Raw genomic sequence first — 18,960 nt, 5'->3', positions numbered from 1 at the left:
TTTTTTAAATGGCACACATATTTCGTAATTTCAGTGCCTAGGAATTAAATCACAAAAAATGTGTGTGACAAATTTGGACATTAAAACACCAATGTCATTACGTTACAGGTAAAATTGAGTAAGTCGTATGTTTAATGGTAGAAAATTTGCCTTAATTTTTGTAATTTTGCTTAGGGCAGATTTCCATTAGGCTTTGAAATTACAAAACACTTATTTGTGCTATTCTAAAAATGCCATGTCGAAACGAACGTACTAATAATTTTAATATTGAAAAGTAATGACGCAGGTTTTTTAATGCCGAAAATTGGGCCCAGCAGAAATCCGCCAATAGGCATTCATTTTGAAAAATTTGAATTGATCGTTTAAAAATTCAGATATTTAAAATAGCTGTGAGAGATTAAAATCTTTAACAAAAATTTGAACATAAAGATGATGTAAAGTTGCCGCGAAGTATGCAACACACACTTGACTCAGGGAAGATTTTACAATTCCAATAATCATTACCTTAGTCTAAATACATACGCTCTACATTTGTATTGAAATTAATTTTACCCTTCACCCTTTTGCTTCCTTTACTCTTATATAACGAATAGATCACTGCAACTAGACGAATTGCGTCGTCGCATATTTACCGCTTTCTTGAACTTCAACACCGATGAGAGAAAAATTTTTGTGCGATTCGTTAACTTTGAAACTGTCTTGCGATTACTTTCGTCCAGCAATTGATCATTACTCTCTGTGTAATTGTCACCACTCGCACCATCGCTGACACAGCGTCTACCGCCAGTAAATGCGCCAATAGCACCACTGACACCACCGCTACCATAAAATCGACGACTCTTCGGCGATGCATTCAAACTGTTTTTACCGCCCGACTTTAGCATATCAAATGTACTCATCGGCCGCGCTTGCTGCTGCTGTTGTTGTTTGTGTAGCGCCGGCTGTCGTTGAGCCTCTTCTTCATCTTCCAACTCACTTTCGCCCATCTTCAGGATGCTTTCCAAATTGAGCGTACGCTTATTGCTACGTTGCACATAATTTTTCGTGGTTGTAGGTTTAATGCCCAATCCGGTTGAGGAGAGACTTGTGCTGATGGTGCGTTCGCTGCCGGTGCCGACGCCTTCGTCGGTGATGGTGTTGTTGGGTTGATGATTTTCATCGATCGTCTCACCAACACCAACTCTGCTGCTGACCGCATTGTTTGCATTATCGGTTGCGTTGTCGCCATCATCATCGTCATCATCATCATCATCGTCATCATCACCATCGTCAGCATGATGTATGGACACTTGCCGTACCATGCGGCGTGGCGCTATATGCATATGACGATGTTTTTGTATTGCACTCTGTAGGCTGAGACGTTGACGATCTCGTTCGCTGAGGTTGCGTATACGCTGTGGATTCAGTTTAGCTTGCGCGACAATGCCAACAAGCAGCTCGTTGACGTTGTGATCGAGGCCGGAAGAGGTTTCAATGAATTTGCAGCAAATATCTTTGGCCAATTTGCGACCAGCTGGAAGGGAAAGGTAAAAAATGGAAGTTAAAAAGTGCTGAACTTTATTTATTTTTCTAAAGTCTATATTTTGACATTTGATTCAAAACTTATCCTTAAAAGCAGGGACCCAGAACGCGTTCTGGCTTTGGTTTTGGAACTCCCTCAATGAGAAGGAAAGTATCGAGAACGTTTTCAAGGAGGATCAAATAAGAACAAAAGTCTGGGAACGTTTTGGTAGAGAACAAAACGAGAAAATAAGTTTTGAGAACTTAACGTTCAGTGAGAACCATGATTGTTATTTCTAAGCCAGAGGAAAGCTGGACCATTTCAACATCCAGATCGTTTACCATTAGAGGACACTGTTCATTTACGGAACAATTTTTCACTTTCTGTGCACGAAATATCGTGTCTTAGGTCATTCGTTGAATTAATTTGCATAGTTATCTTTTTTTTTTTTTTGATTAATTTTAATATTTCAACATTTAAAACTAATGGAACGCTATGAAAATTTTCGTTATCGTTTCCATCCTTCAATAATAGTTCATAGAAGATTTGCTCCCGTTCGTTATCTGTTAGAAAGTTTCTGAGACTTTAGTTCCCAAATGGTTCTTCGAGAGGAAGTGCCTTAGACTTTTGTTCCCATTTTTTCTTTGTCAGAAGATTACGGACACTTTTGTTCCCATTTTGTTCTTTTTGGGAAAGTTCCACAGGGTTTTGTTCTTATATAATTTTTTGACAGTTTTGTTCTCACTTTCGTTCTTGTGAAAACATTCCCGAAGATTTTGTTCTGATTTCGGTTTGGGTTTTTAAGCGTTCTTGGGAACAAACCGACGAGAGCGACACATCGTCTCGACCGCACAAAATGGTTGGAAAGTTCATCCTTTTAACTACTAAACAAGTTGCTCAAGTGCGACGTTATAAAAACAGCGATTTTGTCAAATTCACTGAGAGCGGAATAGCGGTACCGAGATGGGCGCCACCTTTGTTCTCTACATCGTGGGTTACTTCGTCCACCTTTGGTTGATGGAGTGGACTATTAGAAACAACTTTTTTGTTTTACTTTAATTTTTTTGGTTTTGGTCGGGAACTGGCCTCCAACCCAGGCCTGCGGACTGGTATCGCGCACTGTTAACCACTACTTCACAGCGGCCGCAGGTTTGCGTTTAGTAGCAGTTATTCCGACTTTAATGCTTTACTTAGAGATCTTGCTGAATACTGAAATGGAATAAGGGTGTAGGTCTTTACCGTTTTTTGCGAAAGAAATATTGTGAAAGCAGTTGCCTGGAATACATGGTGTCATGTATGTAGCTCTCTAGAGCCTAGCGAGCCAGTTTGAGAATGGGAAATCTTAAAGTGTGCCATCCAAGGCAGCCAAGTTAGCTAGTTAGTTGGATTACAGCTAGTCTCGAGTTTATCATCAAAGCCTATCGGAAGCTGAAGAGCTTTGGTGCGTGTGGAGATTATTAGGTGAGGCTGTTATGCTTTCCACTTTTTAATTTTTCTTCTAGGGTATGCACACAGGGTGGTCCAAAAAAGTCGGAATTTTAATGCTCTCACCCCTTAAGATTGTTCTATATCGACAAAAATTATAATCCAATTTTTTTAATTCAAAATAAAAAAAATATTTTGAGGTTGCTCAAAGCGCACAAAGTTTTCCATGTATTTTGTATGGGGGAAAAACAACTTTTCGTTGAATTGGATAGAATTCTTGAAAATCAATATTTTTCGTTTGGAAAATTTCGGTTATCTTCAGGAGACTTCCAAAAACAATACCCAATTTATTATTTAACCACTTTTTAGTATTAACGATTTTTTATTTATCCCCCCATTGCATGTTCTGGCATTTTCTGGGGGTTTTCGCGGACCTATAAAATATAGTTACTATAAAAAAATGGTTAAATAAATAATTGGTTATTATTATCGGGAATCTCCAGAAGAGAAACAAACTTTTTCGATCGAAAAATATGGACTTTCAAGAATTCTATAAAATTTTTACGAAAAGTTGATAAAAAATAGGGGAATTTTTTTCTTACAAAAACCCGAAAGAGAAATTTTAATTTATTCGTTCAAATCGCAAATTTCGAAAAAAACCTAGGAGGTCATTTAAACAACTTTGAGCTTGTCTAAAGGTCTGTAATTTACGGTTAAAACTGTAAATCTGGGCACATTGACTTACAGTGACGAAGCGTAGCTTTTCTGCAAAGATAAAAAAAATACTCTCAATAGATTTGAAGAGAAATACATTTTTATTCAATTATTTTGGCTATTTCTTTGCAGCAATGTACAATGGGCTTAAGGTGGCCAAAAATATTAAATTACCCAGATTCAAAGCAAAGCATCTAACACTAACACAAATCAAAAGCAGTTTTTAATAAAAAATCATATTTGAAATCGTGAGACTAGCTTTAAAAAATTAGTAAAAAATTTTTTGAAAGAACAAATTTTGATTTTGTCGCAAGTAACTTAAATAAATTTTTCTACTAGTACGGAGATTTTTTTAAATACTTACAATCATGATAAAAATATAGTAAGGTAGAACCGCTGAGAGTTACTTTTAAAATTCTTGACGTTTCCAAACATTTTAATTTTTAAATTTACTCACAAACTCACACACACATTTTCATTTTCAATCTCAAGCAACAACAATTTCGAACAATTTCAATTTTTTATTTTCAATTTTATATGATTTTAAAATGCTGGCAAACTTCGAAAAAAAAAATCATGGCCGACAAAATGAGAGAACGGTTCTACCTTGCTATGTTTTTATCATGCTTACAATATTTCACTTTCAAACTTTATACAAAATTTAGGAAAACTCAACAAAGTTTGATTAAAATTTCGAACTTTCAATCCGAATCAGAAGAAATTTTTGGGTATGCATAGAATTTTAGTGTAATGAAGTGCAAGTTTCGGCGGCTAAAAAATCGCGTGGATATTTAATAAGTGCAATTTATAAAAACTTGCACCTTATTATACTAAAATTTAATGGCCTATAAAACCACATACTCAAAACCTTTCAAAGAAATCGAATTGAAATGTTGAAAATTTTGATAAACATTTTTTGGTATTTCTTGAATTTGACCCAATTCTATATGAAATTTAAAAAATTGTTTCTATAGGTTTTTTCTGTTGAATGAACTATATTTTTATAAAAAAAAGAAATTGGTATGGAAAATATAAGTAAAGAAAATCGTAAAAACGTCAGGATATTCATAAGTTTGACGCTGACTGTATATGAAATTTCAGCAAATATTTAGTACGGTTACTATTTTTGGCCGCAGGTTACGTATATGGGGACGTCCCACTGTGGAGCGCTATGAAGCAGTAAAATCAAATCGAAAATTCCTAATCAAAAACTGCCAAAACTTTACACTTTATTCACTCCCCCAATTATGATCACGAATTACCACATTCACACAGGCACATTCTTAATTCGATTTGACAGTTCTCTGCCTTTGCGGTTTGTTTTTTTTTCTTCGCTACAAAATTGATGGAAAATGTAAATTTTTACTAAATGTTTATATATTTATGTATTAAATAGGTGATGTACACGTTTATTATTTTTACTTATAGTACTCAGAAAAAGTGACAGTTTTGATTTGTGCATTCCGATTAAAACTAGAAGCGGCAGTGGATTGTTCCTAATTTGCATGGTAATTGGATATGAATTACCAACAAATGAGGTAACTCGCTTTCAAAATTTTGTATGCCGAATTATGTAATTCGAATTGTAATTGAAATGTGAATTACGAATGAGAGAACTATGTAATTGCGGTGCCGTAGGAAAGTCGTGTAAAATGTCGTTTTGCCAGTAACCATTCTTAAATCTTTTTTGGTTTTAAATTTGTACTTAATTTTTATAACTCGAAAATATGGTCTCCGTATCTATGGGAAAAAAACTTGCATCAGACATATAAATACGTATTCTTAAGCAATTTGCTAGTTTTTAAATATTTAACAAGTCAGTTTAGCAGACAATTTCTTAAGCTAAACTTAAATAAATATTTATTTTTAAAAATAACTAACAAATACCTACATATCGAGCCCTAACCGCCAAAATAACGTAAGCGACATTTTTTTCAAAATTTTCTTTTTGATGCAGAAATGCATCTAGATGCTCTAGGAATATTTCTGCATCAAAAAGAAAATTTTGAAAAAAGTGTCGCTTACGTTGTTTTGGCGGTTAGGGCTCCATATGGCCCCCTTCACTTCTCCCAGCTCAATTACTACTCACTTTGCCGATTCACCTCGCGATGTCGCTCCAAATCCGTTTTATTTCCCACCAAAATAGCGCCACGTGTCAACAGCATTTCGTGTTCTTTCAAATATTGCAAAACCTTTTCTGCCGCCTTAAAAGAATTTCGATCCACCACTGAGTAAACAACAACAAATAAATCGATGTTGTAAGTCGAACAAAAGGATTCCGTCTGCACAATATGAAATTACAGTATGAAAAGAGAGGAAATCGAATGATAAATACATAGCGAGAATGCCATAAAGAGAAGAGGCAAATAGTTAATAAAATTATTTACACAAGATAATTATTATATATGTCAGTGAAAATGGCGCACTTTGTTCAGTAACCACAACCACAGCCCCGAGTGTTTCAAATGAATTAATTCTTTTGCATTGGTAAGCGAATATTGTCTTCCATTTCAACATGGCGAGATGACACTTACTTATAATGGTCTGATAAAGACTTCCGGCAAATGTTCTCATTACACTCAAGCGCTAGTGTGTGAACGCACACATACATACATACTTCTTAGTGTACGTCTGTCATTAATTCGCATTCGTCCTTTTATCGCATCCATGTCATACGTTGTAAGAGTAGGCATTCATGTTCTCCTTATTGTTGTTGCTGACTTTATTGTTAGCCAACATAGTACAAAGTGTTAATGACATTTACGAGAACACAGCTACACAAACTAATAAGAATAAGAATAGAGGTTGCACTGGCACAAATATGAGTGCTTGTAATATTAGCGGTAACTTATACTTATACATATGCACGTGATTACATATTTGACATATTATTTCCAATGCATCTCTGTAGGTATGTACAGTTCCTTTACATGCCACCATCGTGTCCCTTATTTGTACGTAAGTAAGTATGTATGTATATATGTAAGTATTTCTAAACCACTTCAGCTTTGCAGGTCATCCTCGTCAGTCTCTCCGTTGTCATCTAAATAAATATTCACTGAAGTGAGAACTTGACCTACTCATCTCAACGCCATAAAGCGACAACTCGACAATGCGACTGTGACAATTACCCACTCTAGGTGACAAACGATGTCAATGGTTTGCTGGAAAGCGCCGCGACGCGCCGCGCCACACCGTCCAGTGAAAGTTTGTTGTAAAAGCCACTTACCGACATTTCACAGGCTGGATGATCGATAATTTCCAAGTCTGTCTCGATGCCGTCAACGAGCACTGATACTGTTTTTTGGCCATAATCATCGTCTGTGAGAGAGAGAGAGATGGAAAGTAAAGAGTAGAAAATCAGTTATGGCATGAGTAACTAATATATGTATGTACATAAGTAGTTACATTATTAATTCGGATAAAAGGCTCAATCAGTGGGAGGGGGGAGCGATGGAGGCGATCAGCACTTTTGGACAGCTTTTTAGTATTTCGGATCATTGTTCGACGCGCATATGGGTAATGTAATAATGTTCACTTCGCTAATAAAATTAAACAAATAAAAATTTAGCTATACATATTTTTTAAATCCATTATTATTGAAGCACAAGAGCAACGCTAATTAAAAGGATGTCTTCATCGTAAAAATACTCAACTGAAAGCAATTAATATTTCGCTGTGTATCACAAACTCGTAAGTACTGTACGCTCCTAAGTTATAAAATTTAATGGCCAGCAAAGTCGGAATGTCGAAATAATTTAAAAGCAATTTCTTTTGCGGTAAAAGTAGTAAAAACCTTTATTACCCTGCAAGCAAAAGTTACTCGTATGAATGTACGAATGTTTGTTTTTTCTTTAATAACAAATTACTTGCTATATATATTTACACGGTCTCACCACCGTTTTATTACCCCTTTTTAAACTTTTTTTTTTATTATTTTCAGAAATAAGCTATTAAAAATGCGAGAAGTTACACGAAAACGAAGATGAAGGCCAATAATAGCTTTGAAGTAAGCAGGCGAGAACGAGCTTAGCTTTAGCTTTTTAGATTGTAAAAAAAATCAATACTAAGAAGAAGAAATGGTTGACGTTTAGATATCGCATACTATTTGCTTAACGGGCACAGATCAAATAAATATAAAATTTAGGTAGATTTTATTTGCATAAATCATTTCGTAGGATTTTTCTAGAACTAAATGCAAATATTTTTTTCTTCATGATTATATTTATATTTTAATTGTATATGTTTTTTATTTATAATGCAAATATTTTTTTTCCTAAGGATTATATTCTCTAACTAGATCTGTTTTTGTATTAATTGCGGTATAGTCATTGGAGCTCTTAAATATTATTTTAAGTAACAATTTCGAAAAATTATTATGTTTCTTAAAAGTTTTCTGGTAAGTTCAAGTAGCTGACATTCGCCGTTATCGCGATATATGTAAACAAATTAAAATTAAATGTTTAGAGTTCAATAGAAAATTATATTTAATAGTAATCGTCGTGTCATTTAACGCTCGGGACAAGAGCTTCGTCTCTATAAATTAGCCCGCTTCCTTTTCGCGCGGCACAACTTTTAGCCAGCATCTCAAGCTTTTTACAATAATGCCATTTTGGTTCTCTATTATCTCTATATTCAACTGTTGCTCGCATAACTATCAGCTACAGGTCAGATTTAACAAATTAAAAATGGCGGATTCATATTGGATCTACTATTTATCACGGTAAAGTGCCAAGTCCATCTTCTGAAATTGTTCAGGAGAGATCGAAATATCGTATTATCTGCCATCCTGCATCAAAAACTAAATTTTGAGAAAAGATCTTGGCACTTTCCAATTTTAGGTAGCGATATGGCGTATGAATAACATTCTCATCTCTTCTGGGTAACACATGCGCTGTGTACGTCGTTCGATTTTGACTTTTCCGTGACCCCCGATCCAATCTGACTTCAGATTCGTAACACTGGATTACAGCAAAAATGTTCCACGGATGCCAGTATCCAATTCTCGCTGATTATAAAAATCGAGTTAATTTTTTTATATGCATAAGTTTTCGTGAGATTTGCAATTCCACTTAATCAAGTATTTCTTATGAAGCAATTGAATAATCTTAATAAAGCAATTGAATAATCTTAATATAAATGGAAAATCAAAGCTAACAAAATCCTCCATTAACCGTCGGTGCATCACTTTTCGATAGGCCTAATAGTTTCTGAGAAATTAATTAATCATTTCAGATTTTTTTTTTGTGAAAAACTAAAAAAAAAATTAAACCTTAACAGGGGAAAAAATTAAAAAAAAATCAGTTTCTGTGTATTTTTTTGTGTTAACGCCTAGTCCCCTAAAAAAAATTTTTTATACTAATGAAGAAAGTCGATGGATATTTATAAAAGGAATAAGTGGTCAAATAAAAATGCGCAAGGATTTTGTGTATTACAATTGAGTAACATTCTTTCCCTCTCATTTTTCATTTGGCCACTCATTTATTATTTATCTATCCATCGATTTTCTTTATTAGTAGCTTGATTTTTTTTTTATAACAGAATCAGTTTTAACACAAATTAAAAAAATTTACACAGAATGTGTTATTTTTAAAACTTTTTCGATGTTATAGTTTCAATTTTTTAGTTTTCTCATACAAAAACAAAAAAATCTGGAATTATTAACAAATTTTTTAGAAATCAACAGGCTTATCGAAAATTGATGTATATATGGTTATGTAGAATTTTCTTTTAGCTTTCATAAGCCTATTTCGTATTACAATTCTTAAATGTAAGGTATACGTGGTTAAGTGGAACTACTTTTTGTTTTAAGCTGAATAGCGTTAAATTGAAAATATCTCGTAATCTTCTCCATAGAATTTAACTCGATTTTCGGAATCAGTGGGCCGTTATACATAGAAATTGGATAGGGGGAGCCGTGGTGCAAAAAAAAACACTAATACGTGATACATAAAAAGGCTGCTGCTAATTGGTTTTTTTTAGTGTTGGGTTCTCCAGAAACACAAAAGTTTTAGAGCAGAATCTAATCTTGAATTTTTAAAAATGCCCAACGCTTGGCAAAGAATGTCCCATATACAGGAGTACACTATAATACTACTAATTTGACCAAATTCTACTTGCACATTTATTATTACGCGATTCGTTGCTATTCTAGTAGTTCGCAAAGTTTGTTGTTATTCGGCTGCTGCCTGTCTACCTACACAGCTTGTAGTGTAATTTAACAACAACTTGCTTAATGTCGATTGTGTTGATTGGATTTGAACATGGTTTCTTGCTACATACCCATTTGCACTAGCTACATTACTACCATTAGCACAAGTTTACATTCTTGCCGCACATTCCTTTGTGCTTAATATTGAAAACAGTTGTAAAGTTTTCCTTGATTGCAATAAGAGGTTCTTAGTGTTAGCTGTTTCATTGTTCAATTCGCAAAACTTAATTTCTGCGGTTTCACCAATGGCTTTTGAAATAAAAATTAGTTCGCAATTTGTAAGTGCTAGAAGCTGTGTGGGAGGAGGTATGTAAATATCAAATGCTTTCTCACTCTTTTGCATACACTTTGTTGGCAGACATTAAAACATTTGCGCCGCAGTGAATACAGTGCTACTAACTATGCATGCAGTATGTTTATGCACATATGTATGCTTAGAAATATTTCCTCCCGCAAACTGTTCATACTTACCCAGACTCAAATCGTAGGCGCAAATATAATCGGATGTTGTGAATTGATAGGTTAATGTCGTTTTACCAACACCAGAAGCGCCAAGCATGGCAATTTTATAGGCGGGTATCGGCGCTTTATTCGCATCCTGCTTCTCTGTAGATTCGAAAATATTGTCTCCGGATATATGCGATGCATTGCTGTGCAAAAGACACACAAAATAGAAACGTTGCAGATACGTAAAATTGAATTTGACATTAACGATATTAAACGATTATCGAACATATAACAAGTTAGATTGCCACGCACGCCACTAAATTAATAAACGCGTATTTATGTAGGTACATCATGGATGTGTGAATGTGTTGTGTGTGCGCACTAGAGGGCTGCATAAATGGCTTTGAAAAGGTGTTCGCGAATTCAGCAACAACGAACACAATTATTTTTAATTTTGAATTCTTCAATAAAGAAGCTCTTGAGCTCTTCTTAAGATGAGCTAAGAAAAAGTATAAAATTTGGAAATGAAAGTTATTTAGTGAACAAGTTGGCAATACTGTTTTAAAAAACCAAGAATTTTAAGAAAATGTTATCTTATGCAAATATATTTCTGGCAAGATTACCACATGTCAAAAAAGAAAAAAATAGTAAATAAAATTTAATCCAAGTTGAATGATAAAAACTTAAGTTAAGAAAAAGTTAAGCAAAACTAGCTATTTTTTTAGATAAGTATACAAAATCTTACAAATCCAACTCCTAGATGATCCTATGAGAAATCAATACATGAACAATCCCAAAAAAAGGGAAAATCCAAGAAATTTCCAGAAAATCTCTAAACATTTTTAAACCACCGAAAATATGCAATTAGTGTGAAGTAACTTCTAAGATTCCCGAAATATTGAGAAAATACAAATAAGTTTAAAGGGCAAAGAAAGAATAATTCACAAAATTCTCACAATCTCAAAAAATTCCGATAGTCACGAAAATTTTCAATTAGCGTTAAAAATTCCTAGAACTTCGGAAAAATGCGAAAAGTGTCAAAAAATACTGAAATATTTCAATAGATCATGAAAATCTAGAAAACAATTTTCAGATACCGATTACACTCGATGGCTTTATATTGAACTATAAAATAAAAAAGTACATCACTTTCTAAAAGTGTCGAATAATTGAGGAAACGTAAAAAAACTTAAAAATCAAAATTCTGGATTATCTGAGAGAAAAAAACTTAAAATTTCAGAAAAATCTCTGGAATTCTTAAAATCCCAAACCACGCTGCAGGTATGGACAATTTTTAATCAGCGTAGAAAAATTTCTAGAAATCCGGAAAAAATCCCAAAAGTGTGAAAAATCCTAAACCGCTCTAATAGATCATGAAAATCCAGAAAAAAATTCAGATCTCTTTTGAACTCGATAGATTAATAATATTCAGCAATAAAATAAATTAAAAAATATCTGTAGAATAAGAGAAATACAAAGAAGAACCCCTAAGAATCGCTTCAATGGTGCACGGGCAAAACAAAAGCATTTGCGCAGCTCTCTAGCGTGTGCTGCACGTCACAAGCGTTTATATTTATTATAAAAACGTAATTGAGTTAGTAACAATATGACAGCATTAAACGCACCTGTTGTTCCGGTCTTTGCCGCTGTTCGATGTGCCCGTCGATGTAACCGAGTTGATTGAACGTGATCGGCGGCTTCTGAGCGAATAGCAAATATGCCCAGATGAGGCGAGGCATGACAAACGGACGATTGATGGTTTTATGAGCGCAAAAGAAGTAAAACAAAAGGCAAGCAAGTTAGCTTGGAACGTGATTGCGCATAATATACATACATATACATACATATATGTATTTTTATACATACTTAAAAACATTAAATTTAAAGCGAAAGCACATACTGAAGATATCAGTAGCACTCTCATCATAAATATTATCATAAATTTACTTTTCAGATTTAAATATTTAATTTCAACTGCCATGAACACCCCCATGCCATTTGATATGTCTAGTCTTGTCTGGCCTATCTTGGACGCGTCTGCTGCACAGTCACTCGTCGCAGTCAAGCTGATATTATATGCTGGTACATATGTATGTATGTATGCACCAGTTAAAGTACGTACGTGAGTATGTGCATGTTCTTTTATGTCGGTAGCCTCGTCTGGCTTATTTTTTTCTTTGCTCCTGTTATTCTTTAGTCTATTCACTCGTCTCAACTTTTTTGCTGTCGCCTAACGTGTCTATTGATGTAGCTGACTGTTTACTTACCGCAGGGAATCACCCAAATTGCATACACCATGTGACGTGATGCTAAAGCTCCGCAGGCGATAATATTCCAAATCGAGGTCGGCACAATGTATTGCTGCACGTCGCGTATCGGCGAGACGTGGCTACAAATAAGCAAACAAACATACATACATAGAATAACTAATAGAAATAGAATAAGTTCATGAAAGCTCTATAAAAATCACATTAAAATGACGCCTCAAGTACTGAGGGAGTTAAGTTGTATAGTTCGGATGGACTACGCAGTGAGTGAGTGTATAATAGCTAGAGAGCTGATGGTGAAAGCATATGAAATGAACATCAGTAGGGTTTGGACTGCGACATTGGTCTATTCATGTGGCGAGGCTGCTATTATTATTTTTATAAAAAATAAATATTTACATATTTGTATGCTTTATTTAATGAAGAATACTTGTAATGAAAAAATTATATTTTAAATTTATTTTGCCATGGTGAAAACCCTAGCAGAATGTGGACGTGAGTGGATGTTTGTGCAACGGGTGTAATGGGATCCTACCCAATGAAGGTTCTGAACGCTCTCCTCGATTTACCGTCTATAGATTTCTGTATACTTAAAATTTAGCTGCTAACAGATTACGGGCTTTGGGTTTCGGAAAGGAAGGACCATTCGAGTAAAGTGAGAAGAATTCCATCTAAGGTATAAGCGCCCGACGATTTCAAAACAAGAAAATCATGGACCAACTACAAACCCTGGACTGGATCTGGCGAGAGACTTAGAGCTTGGAGGGCATGGCTGTTTTTAGTGATGGATCAAAGATAGAGTGCTGCCCCAGCGGATCATGTAAGCATTCTCCAGGCAGAGACGTTTGCACTCAAGAAGGTGGTACGGTACATCAAATGTCAAGTATACGCCAGAACGAAGGTGAAAATTTCCTATCTTCTGAACTACCTTCTAATTACTACCGTCCTGGTGATGCCTTTCGCAGAAGTTTAGCTACAAATGCCAAGAGATATCCACCTTATTCTGGCTCAATTCCGGCCTGGATAATGTAGTGGTTTAAACTCTTTGGGTACCCCACAAGACACCAGCCACATCTTCACATGTCCGTATGGAAAACCTCAAAGCCCCGGCGGAACGGTCAAATATTAACCGATTTCAGAATAAAGAGATACTTTCTCTCCTCTTCGAATTTGGCGCTGTAGCCGCTTAAGTGATTTTGGACGAGTTCAACAAAGCTTGCCAGTCGTTTATACTCTGTGCCAACTGACGCCAAAGTGAAGCCAAGTCCTTCTCCACTTGGTTTTTCCATCGCAGTGGGGGCCTCCCTCTTCCTCTGATCTCACCAGCTGGTTCCAAGTTGAATAATCTAAGAGCTAGAGCGTCGGTTTCCAAGCCAGCGGAGCCGCTGTATTTTAATGCTCCGCACTATTTCAATGTCGTTGTAAAGTAAAGCTTATCGTTCGATCGTCTTTTGTTTGTCGAGAGAGGATTTTGCTCCTTAATTAATTGCCTACTCAGTCCAAAGTAGCACTTGTTGGCAAGAGTGATTATGCGTTGAACTAGGGTGCTAACATTGTTATAGATGTTATCGAAGTAAACGAAATTGGAGTACAATGGGGTATAGTCGTTGTTTTGGGCATGAAGTTACAGTAGCACGGCGATACTCAATCCCTACTCTTGCTGCCTTGTTTACGCACTCTGCGCAACGGGAGCTTCCCACGTGCGAGATGCGGTAACTAATTCGAGTGGAGCCTTCAGTGGGGCCACTCCGACTTATTCGGTTTAAGCGCTCACTGAAGTCTACAACGTCTATTCCCCAGTAGGTGTGGTGGCAAGCGGGCGACTGTCTTGGAGCAAGCGGCTCGCTATATAAACGTGTATTCCGGTATGAAACCACTCCCCTCCCAACATTGGGAGTTTGGGACCCACAAAGTAACGCTCTTTCCAGTGACGAAGAAAAAAAAAACTAAAGAATAACAGGTCTCGTTATTTTCCATTTTCTATAATTCCGGGAGTGGCAGCATGAAAATTCCAAAAATGTATTTTCCTGTGTATTTTTGGACCGCCCTAATGCACATATGTATGGAATAAAAATTTTCTTGAAGTGGACTAGTGTATATCTCAAATAGTCAGCATATCTTGAAATACAAACAGTAATTATCATCGAAGTTAGTGAAAGTATTTTTGGAATATGACGCTCATTTGCCGAAAAGTTGAAAAGTTTTTTAAAAGAACGGACATTTTTTACCTTAAAGTAATCAAATTGAAATGTAAATGTTGCCCATCCATGCCGCAAATATTATTCCATACAATTTAAAGCAATGTTAAAAAAAAATTTTGTGAAATGGAAATGCGGAAGTGAGCTGGCGTTCAGCAACATAAAATTTGTTATGCGAAACCAAAATGTAATAAAATATATTATTTTTTCATGTGTTTGAATGTTTGGCTATCGTTTATTTTTTACCTCTTTCATATGCACTCAAGCGTTTATAGTGCTGATAGTTCGCGTTGAGTTGAGCCAAATTTTGACCAACATAAAAAAAAAAAAAACTTTTATTTATCTTTGAAGGTTCGCTGACCTGAAAACAAGGATTCCCAAGGGGTTGAGTGTGGACATGAGCAAATTTTGATGAAGAAAATAAAGTGGAAAAGAAAGTTTGGCAGAAATGCTTGTATGTAGTTATATTTGCTTGATGGAAAACCTAGGCAAGCTTGACTCTTGCATACAAAAATAACTGAATACATACATACATATGTATGTATGCATGTATGCGCGCCCATGATTGTTTGTAAGTAGACATATTTACACAAGTGTGCTGATAGCTCAGCAATTCAGTCGAGCGGCAGAGATTGCTGCCAGTTGGCTTCATTTTACCCTGCACATATCAAAAAGGTCCAAATAAAATGAAAATATGCTGACGCGTAAAAATTTATAAAAATAAAAATTGGCGTATGTATGCATGTTTATTTACATAACGGAATATGCAATTTTTGGAGCATGCAGAAACACTTGGCTCTTATGGGAATGTGATCACTTGGTTCAAAGAAAAAAAAAAGAAATTGCCGGACGAAATGTCGGAGAGAAATTAAAAAAAAGCGCAAAACTATAAACAATTTTGTTTTCATTCGCAAATTACGTGAATGAGTTTTTCAAGAAGAAAAAAAAACAAATTAATAAAAACATATTCAAAAATGATTTTATTTAAAATTGACCTAAATATTTGAGTCACAATTTGGAGAAATTCCAATGATTCGGGACAAGAAGGGAGTCGTGATGTAAGCTCAGTGGGTAACCAAAGAGGTTCGATGTGATATCCCGGAGAGAATATGCCTAAGAAATTGTCCTTAATTGTCCTTTAGTTATTGCGATATTTTCAGTGATGCCTTAGCTATACAGGTTTTCTAAGAAATACATATTTATATATGTAGTTACACAGAAATTCGCACCGAATTCCTTGAAGTGCGGGAAATTTGCACAGCATATTGTAACTCTTGTAAGACGCTTGCCGGAGAAGAGAAGGGTGTACAACGAATGGTGGGCCTATGTACAACTGGAACATTATTCATTATTGCCATTGTGGTACTAGAGAGGAACTACTTTTACTAGATAGGCAATAATCTCTACCCAAAGGACTTCGAAATAGTTTGCCAAAAGTGCTAAAAGGCAGACCCAAAATTAGTATGCAGTGTGGGTGACCGTAGCCCGGACAACGGCAGACAACTACTGATAAAGTGTAAAGCAGTGTTTTCATTGGCGGCCGCTGTGGCTGAGTGGTTAGAGGTTAGGGCTATCACTCAGTCGGATTCGACCCTTGGCCCCAAACCCGGTGTCCAACCCATTGCTGGGAGGAAGAAAATCCAGGGGGCTTCACCATCTCTTCTCAAAACCTCAAATGCGGTTCGGGCGCTATTCGTTTCCCTACTGAACTCTGCCTAGCAATTTTTCGTGCTAGTTAGTTCATCAAGACATACTAGTTCTGCTAGGACGTCTCATTGTTAAGAATTTGGTGATCTCTCTAAAATGAAGTGATGAGAATTTTGAGTCCGCCGACCGTAGTTTGCTTGCTGTAGGCATGCTAGTGCGGCATGTGTTCACAATAGGTTACTATAATAAGTTTCACAAAGAAACTCCAACTTCGTGTGACCCCGCATGGCTGCAGAACAACTCAGAAAGTAGCGTGCAGAGGGAAAATACACCCTCTGTAATTCTATCCATATAACGCTTTTATTAAAATAATCACCCCATTTCGAAAATGGGAGTCAACCAAATGGATATTACTTATATCCTTCAAAGAGATCCGAAACAAACCTGCTTGTGGATCGTAAAGATTCTAAGTAGACAATATAAAAAAGCCATAACAGTAGACTTATAGTTAAAGAATATAGTCATGGAGAAAAAAATATCTGGATTCATTGGAGATAAATCCTACAAATGTTTGCAAAAAAGCGAAGTAAATATTTTTTTAGCTGTGCCTATTTAATAGAGAGAATGCTCATTGTCGTAATAGGGAGATCGAGTCCGATTTGGCAGATGAGTACTGTAGAAATAAATGCTGAAAATGCATTCTTATGTCAAGCTGGTGGTCCAGCGGATCCTGCTAAGAGGGCTTTGCTCCTCAATTCCAGAGCCAAATATGAAATCAGGTGGAAGTGCTTTCCTGCCTCCGTTGGAAAAAGGCGGGCGTTGATCCTAAGCACTGTCGTGTCATCTCTCACAAAATAGATAGCAATCGGTAAGGTAGAAAATATACTACCATGGTAGTGAAGATGAGCCACAACACCGTAGATACCTTTGGATGAAGGTATGTAAATGGACTGAGTTCCTTTTCTTCCCTCACTATTGATACCAAATGAGTGACCGTGTGGATCCTTGGTTGGGTTTATAACCTAATATGACTTTGTGTAATTGAGCGTTGGTAGCGATATTGATCGGTTCGCGCCCGCGTAATTTCGCTGGGTCACAAACTTAGCTTTAAGCCGCTACTGCTCTTGTAGTTGAGAGGCTAGACGCATTGTATACGGAAACTTCGCATAACAGCTATACAGAAGCCCCGGGTGTTCAAACAACGGCTCTTGAGACGGGATGACTTATGTGGTAAATATCAAACATGATTCATAATGCCTTCTCACATCAGTATAGGATTTCGAGATTATGAGCTGCAAAGAACATTCACGCCAAGTTGTAAAATAAGTTATTTAATTTTTGATTACTAAAAAAATCTCTTCTGAGAGTCTTAAAGAAGAAGTAACACATACTTAATATGTATTTAGTTAACACTGTGGCAATATGAATGCACTGAAGCAACGAATGAGTGTTGCAAATACAAAGTGAAGAAACCGGAAACCAAGCCTGCAATCATTCCAGCAAGCGTTTGTTTGTTTCATTGCTTGCTTTGCGTTTTATTGCTTTGTTTTCAGAAAATATTTGCTACCAAATATGTGTACAGATGGAAAAGAGGATTGCTCGTGCCATACAGACACCAATGTGAGCGGCGATAAGAAGTCTTTTTCTGACTCATTTTTAAGCTCGTAATGAGCGTCACAACTCAGATTACTGAAACTTGTTGACAATTTTAACACTGCCTAAAATTTTCTATGCAGGGCAGCTACCATTCTATGTAGAAATTCAAGCTTACATCTCTTCACATATACGACAAATACTTGTGTACACTGAGAAACGCCCATAATAGTGCATTTTACGCTAAATGTACTATATTTACCTTTCTACTTTCTGCTGGCATACTGGAGGTGCGCATCCGTTGTCGCTGTCGACTGCCCTGCAGCTGTGCAATGGTCGCTGAACTGCTGTGCAATATACTGGAGCCAACGCGATGTACACCGCTAGTGACCACGTTCATGTTCACGCCCGCGCCAACGCCTCCAATGCCACCTTCGATTACATTTAGCTCATAGTGGCTGTCATTTAAGCCGCCGTTGTTGTTGTTGTTGTTATTGCTGCTGTTGTGATGATGGTTCATGGTGGGCGAGTCACCTGCTTGCAATGTGTCATTGACCATTTCACCAGCACTTGTTGCCGTATCCTCCAGCACAGAGGCGAGTGCCGACGATGAGCCACCGAGTAGATCCATATTTGTAGCTATGCTGCCACCAATGCCGCCAGCGCCGCCACCACCGAAGAGCAGCGGCGTGGTAGAGGAATATTGTGGTGAGACAGCACCGGACATGGCCTGTTGAAAGGTGAGCACACCGCCACTGCTGCCACTGCCACTACCGCTGCCACTGCCGCTGCAACTTCCGCTGCTGTCGATGCCCATGGAGTGTAGCGAGGGTAGGCGTGTCGGTTTGCCGCTTACTGGTGATTTGGCCAACGTGATGCGGTCACTGTAAATGTATATAAAATTAATTGTTGGTGGGATTGCTGATAAAGAACTTAAATAGTAGATGGGTTGATGAA

At 36.5% G+C, this 18,960-nt stretch overlaps 1 protein-coding gene across 1 annotated transcript in view; it reads right to left on the bottom strand.

The window, feature by feature from the left end:
- Positions 1-352: 352 nt before the first annotated feature.
- LOC118733809 overlaps positions 353-18,960 on the bottom strand; it is a 53,650-nt gene continuing 35,042 nt past the window's right edge. The window contains exons 5-11 of the mRNA XM_036463384.1: positions 18,266-18,887; positions 12,566-12,687; positions 11,924-11,995; positions 10,323-10,501; positions 6,870-6,961; positions 5,730-5,922; positions 353-1,513 (exon numbers count right to left, since the gene is read on the bottom strand). Of these exons, the coding sequence (XP_036319277.1) occupies positions 579-1,513; positions 5,730-5,922; positions 6,870-6,961; positions 10,323-10,501; positions 11,924-11,995; positions 12,566-12,687; positions 18,266-18,887 (2,215 nt within the window). The 3' untranslated portion in view covers positions 353-578. The remainder of the gene's footprint in view (positions 1,514-5,729; positions 5,923-6,869; positions 6,962-10,322; positions 10,502-11,923; positions 11,996-12,565; positions 12,688-18,265; positions 18,888-18,960) is intronic.

Source organism: Rhagoletis pomonella, unplaced genomic scaffold, assembly GCF_013731165.1.
Source record: "Rhagoletis pomonella isolate Grant_MI unplaced genomic scaffold, Rhpom_1.0 Rhpom_scaffold_00002, whole genome shotgun sequence".
In the NCBI taxonomy this organism is placed as follows: domain Eukaryota; kingdom Metazoa; phylum Arthropoda; class Insecta; order Diptera; family Tephritidae; genus Rhagoletis; species Rhagoletis pomonella.
The sequence above is the reverse complement of the archived record's forward strand: the minus strand, read 5'-3'. Positions and strand labels throughout refer to the sequence as shown.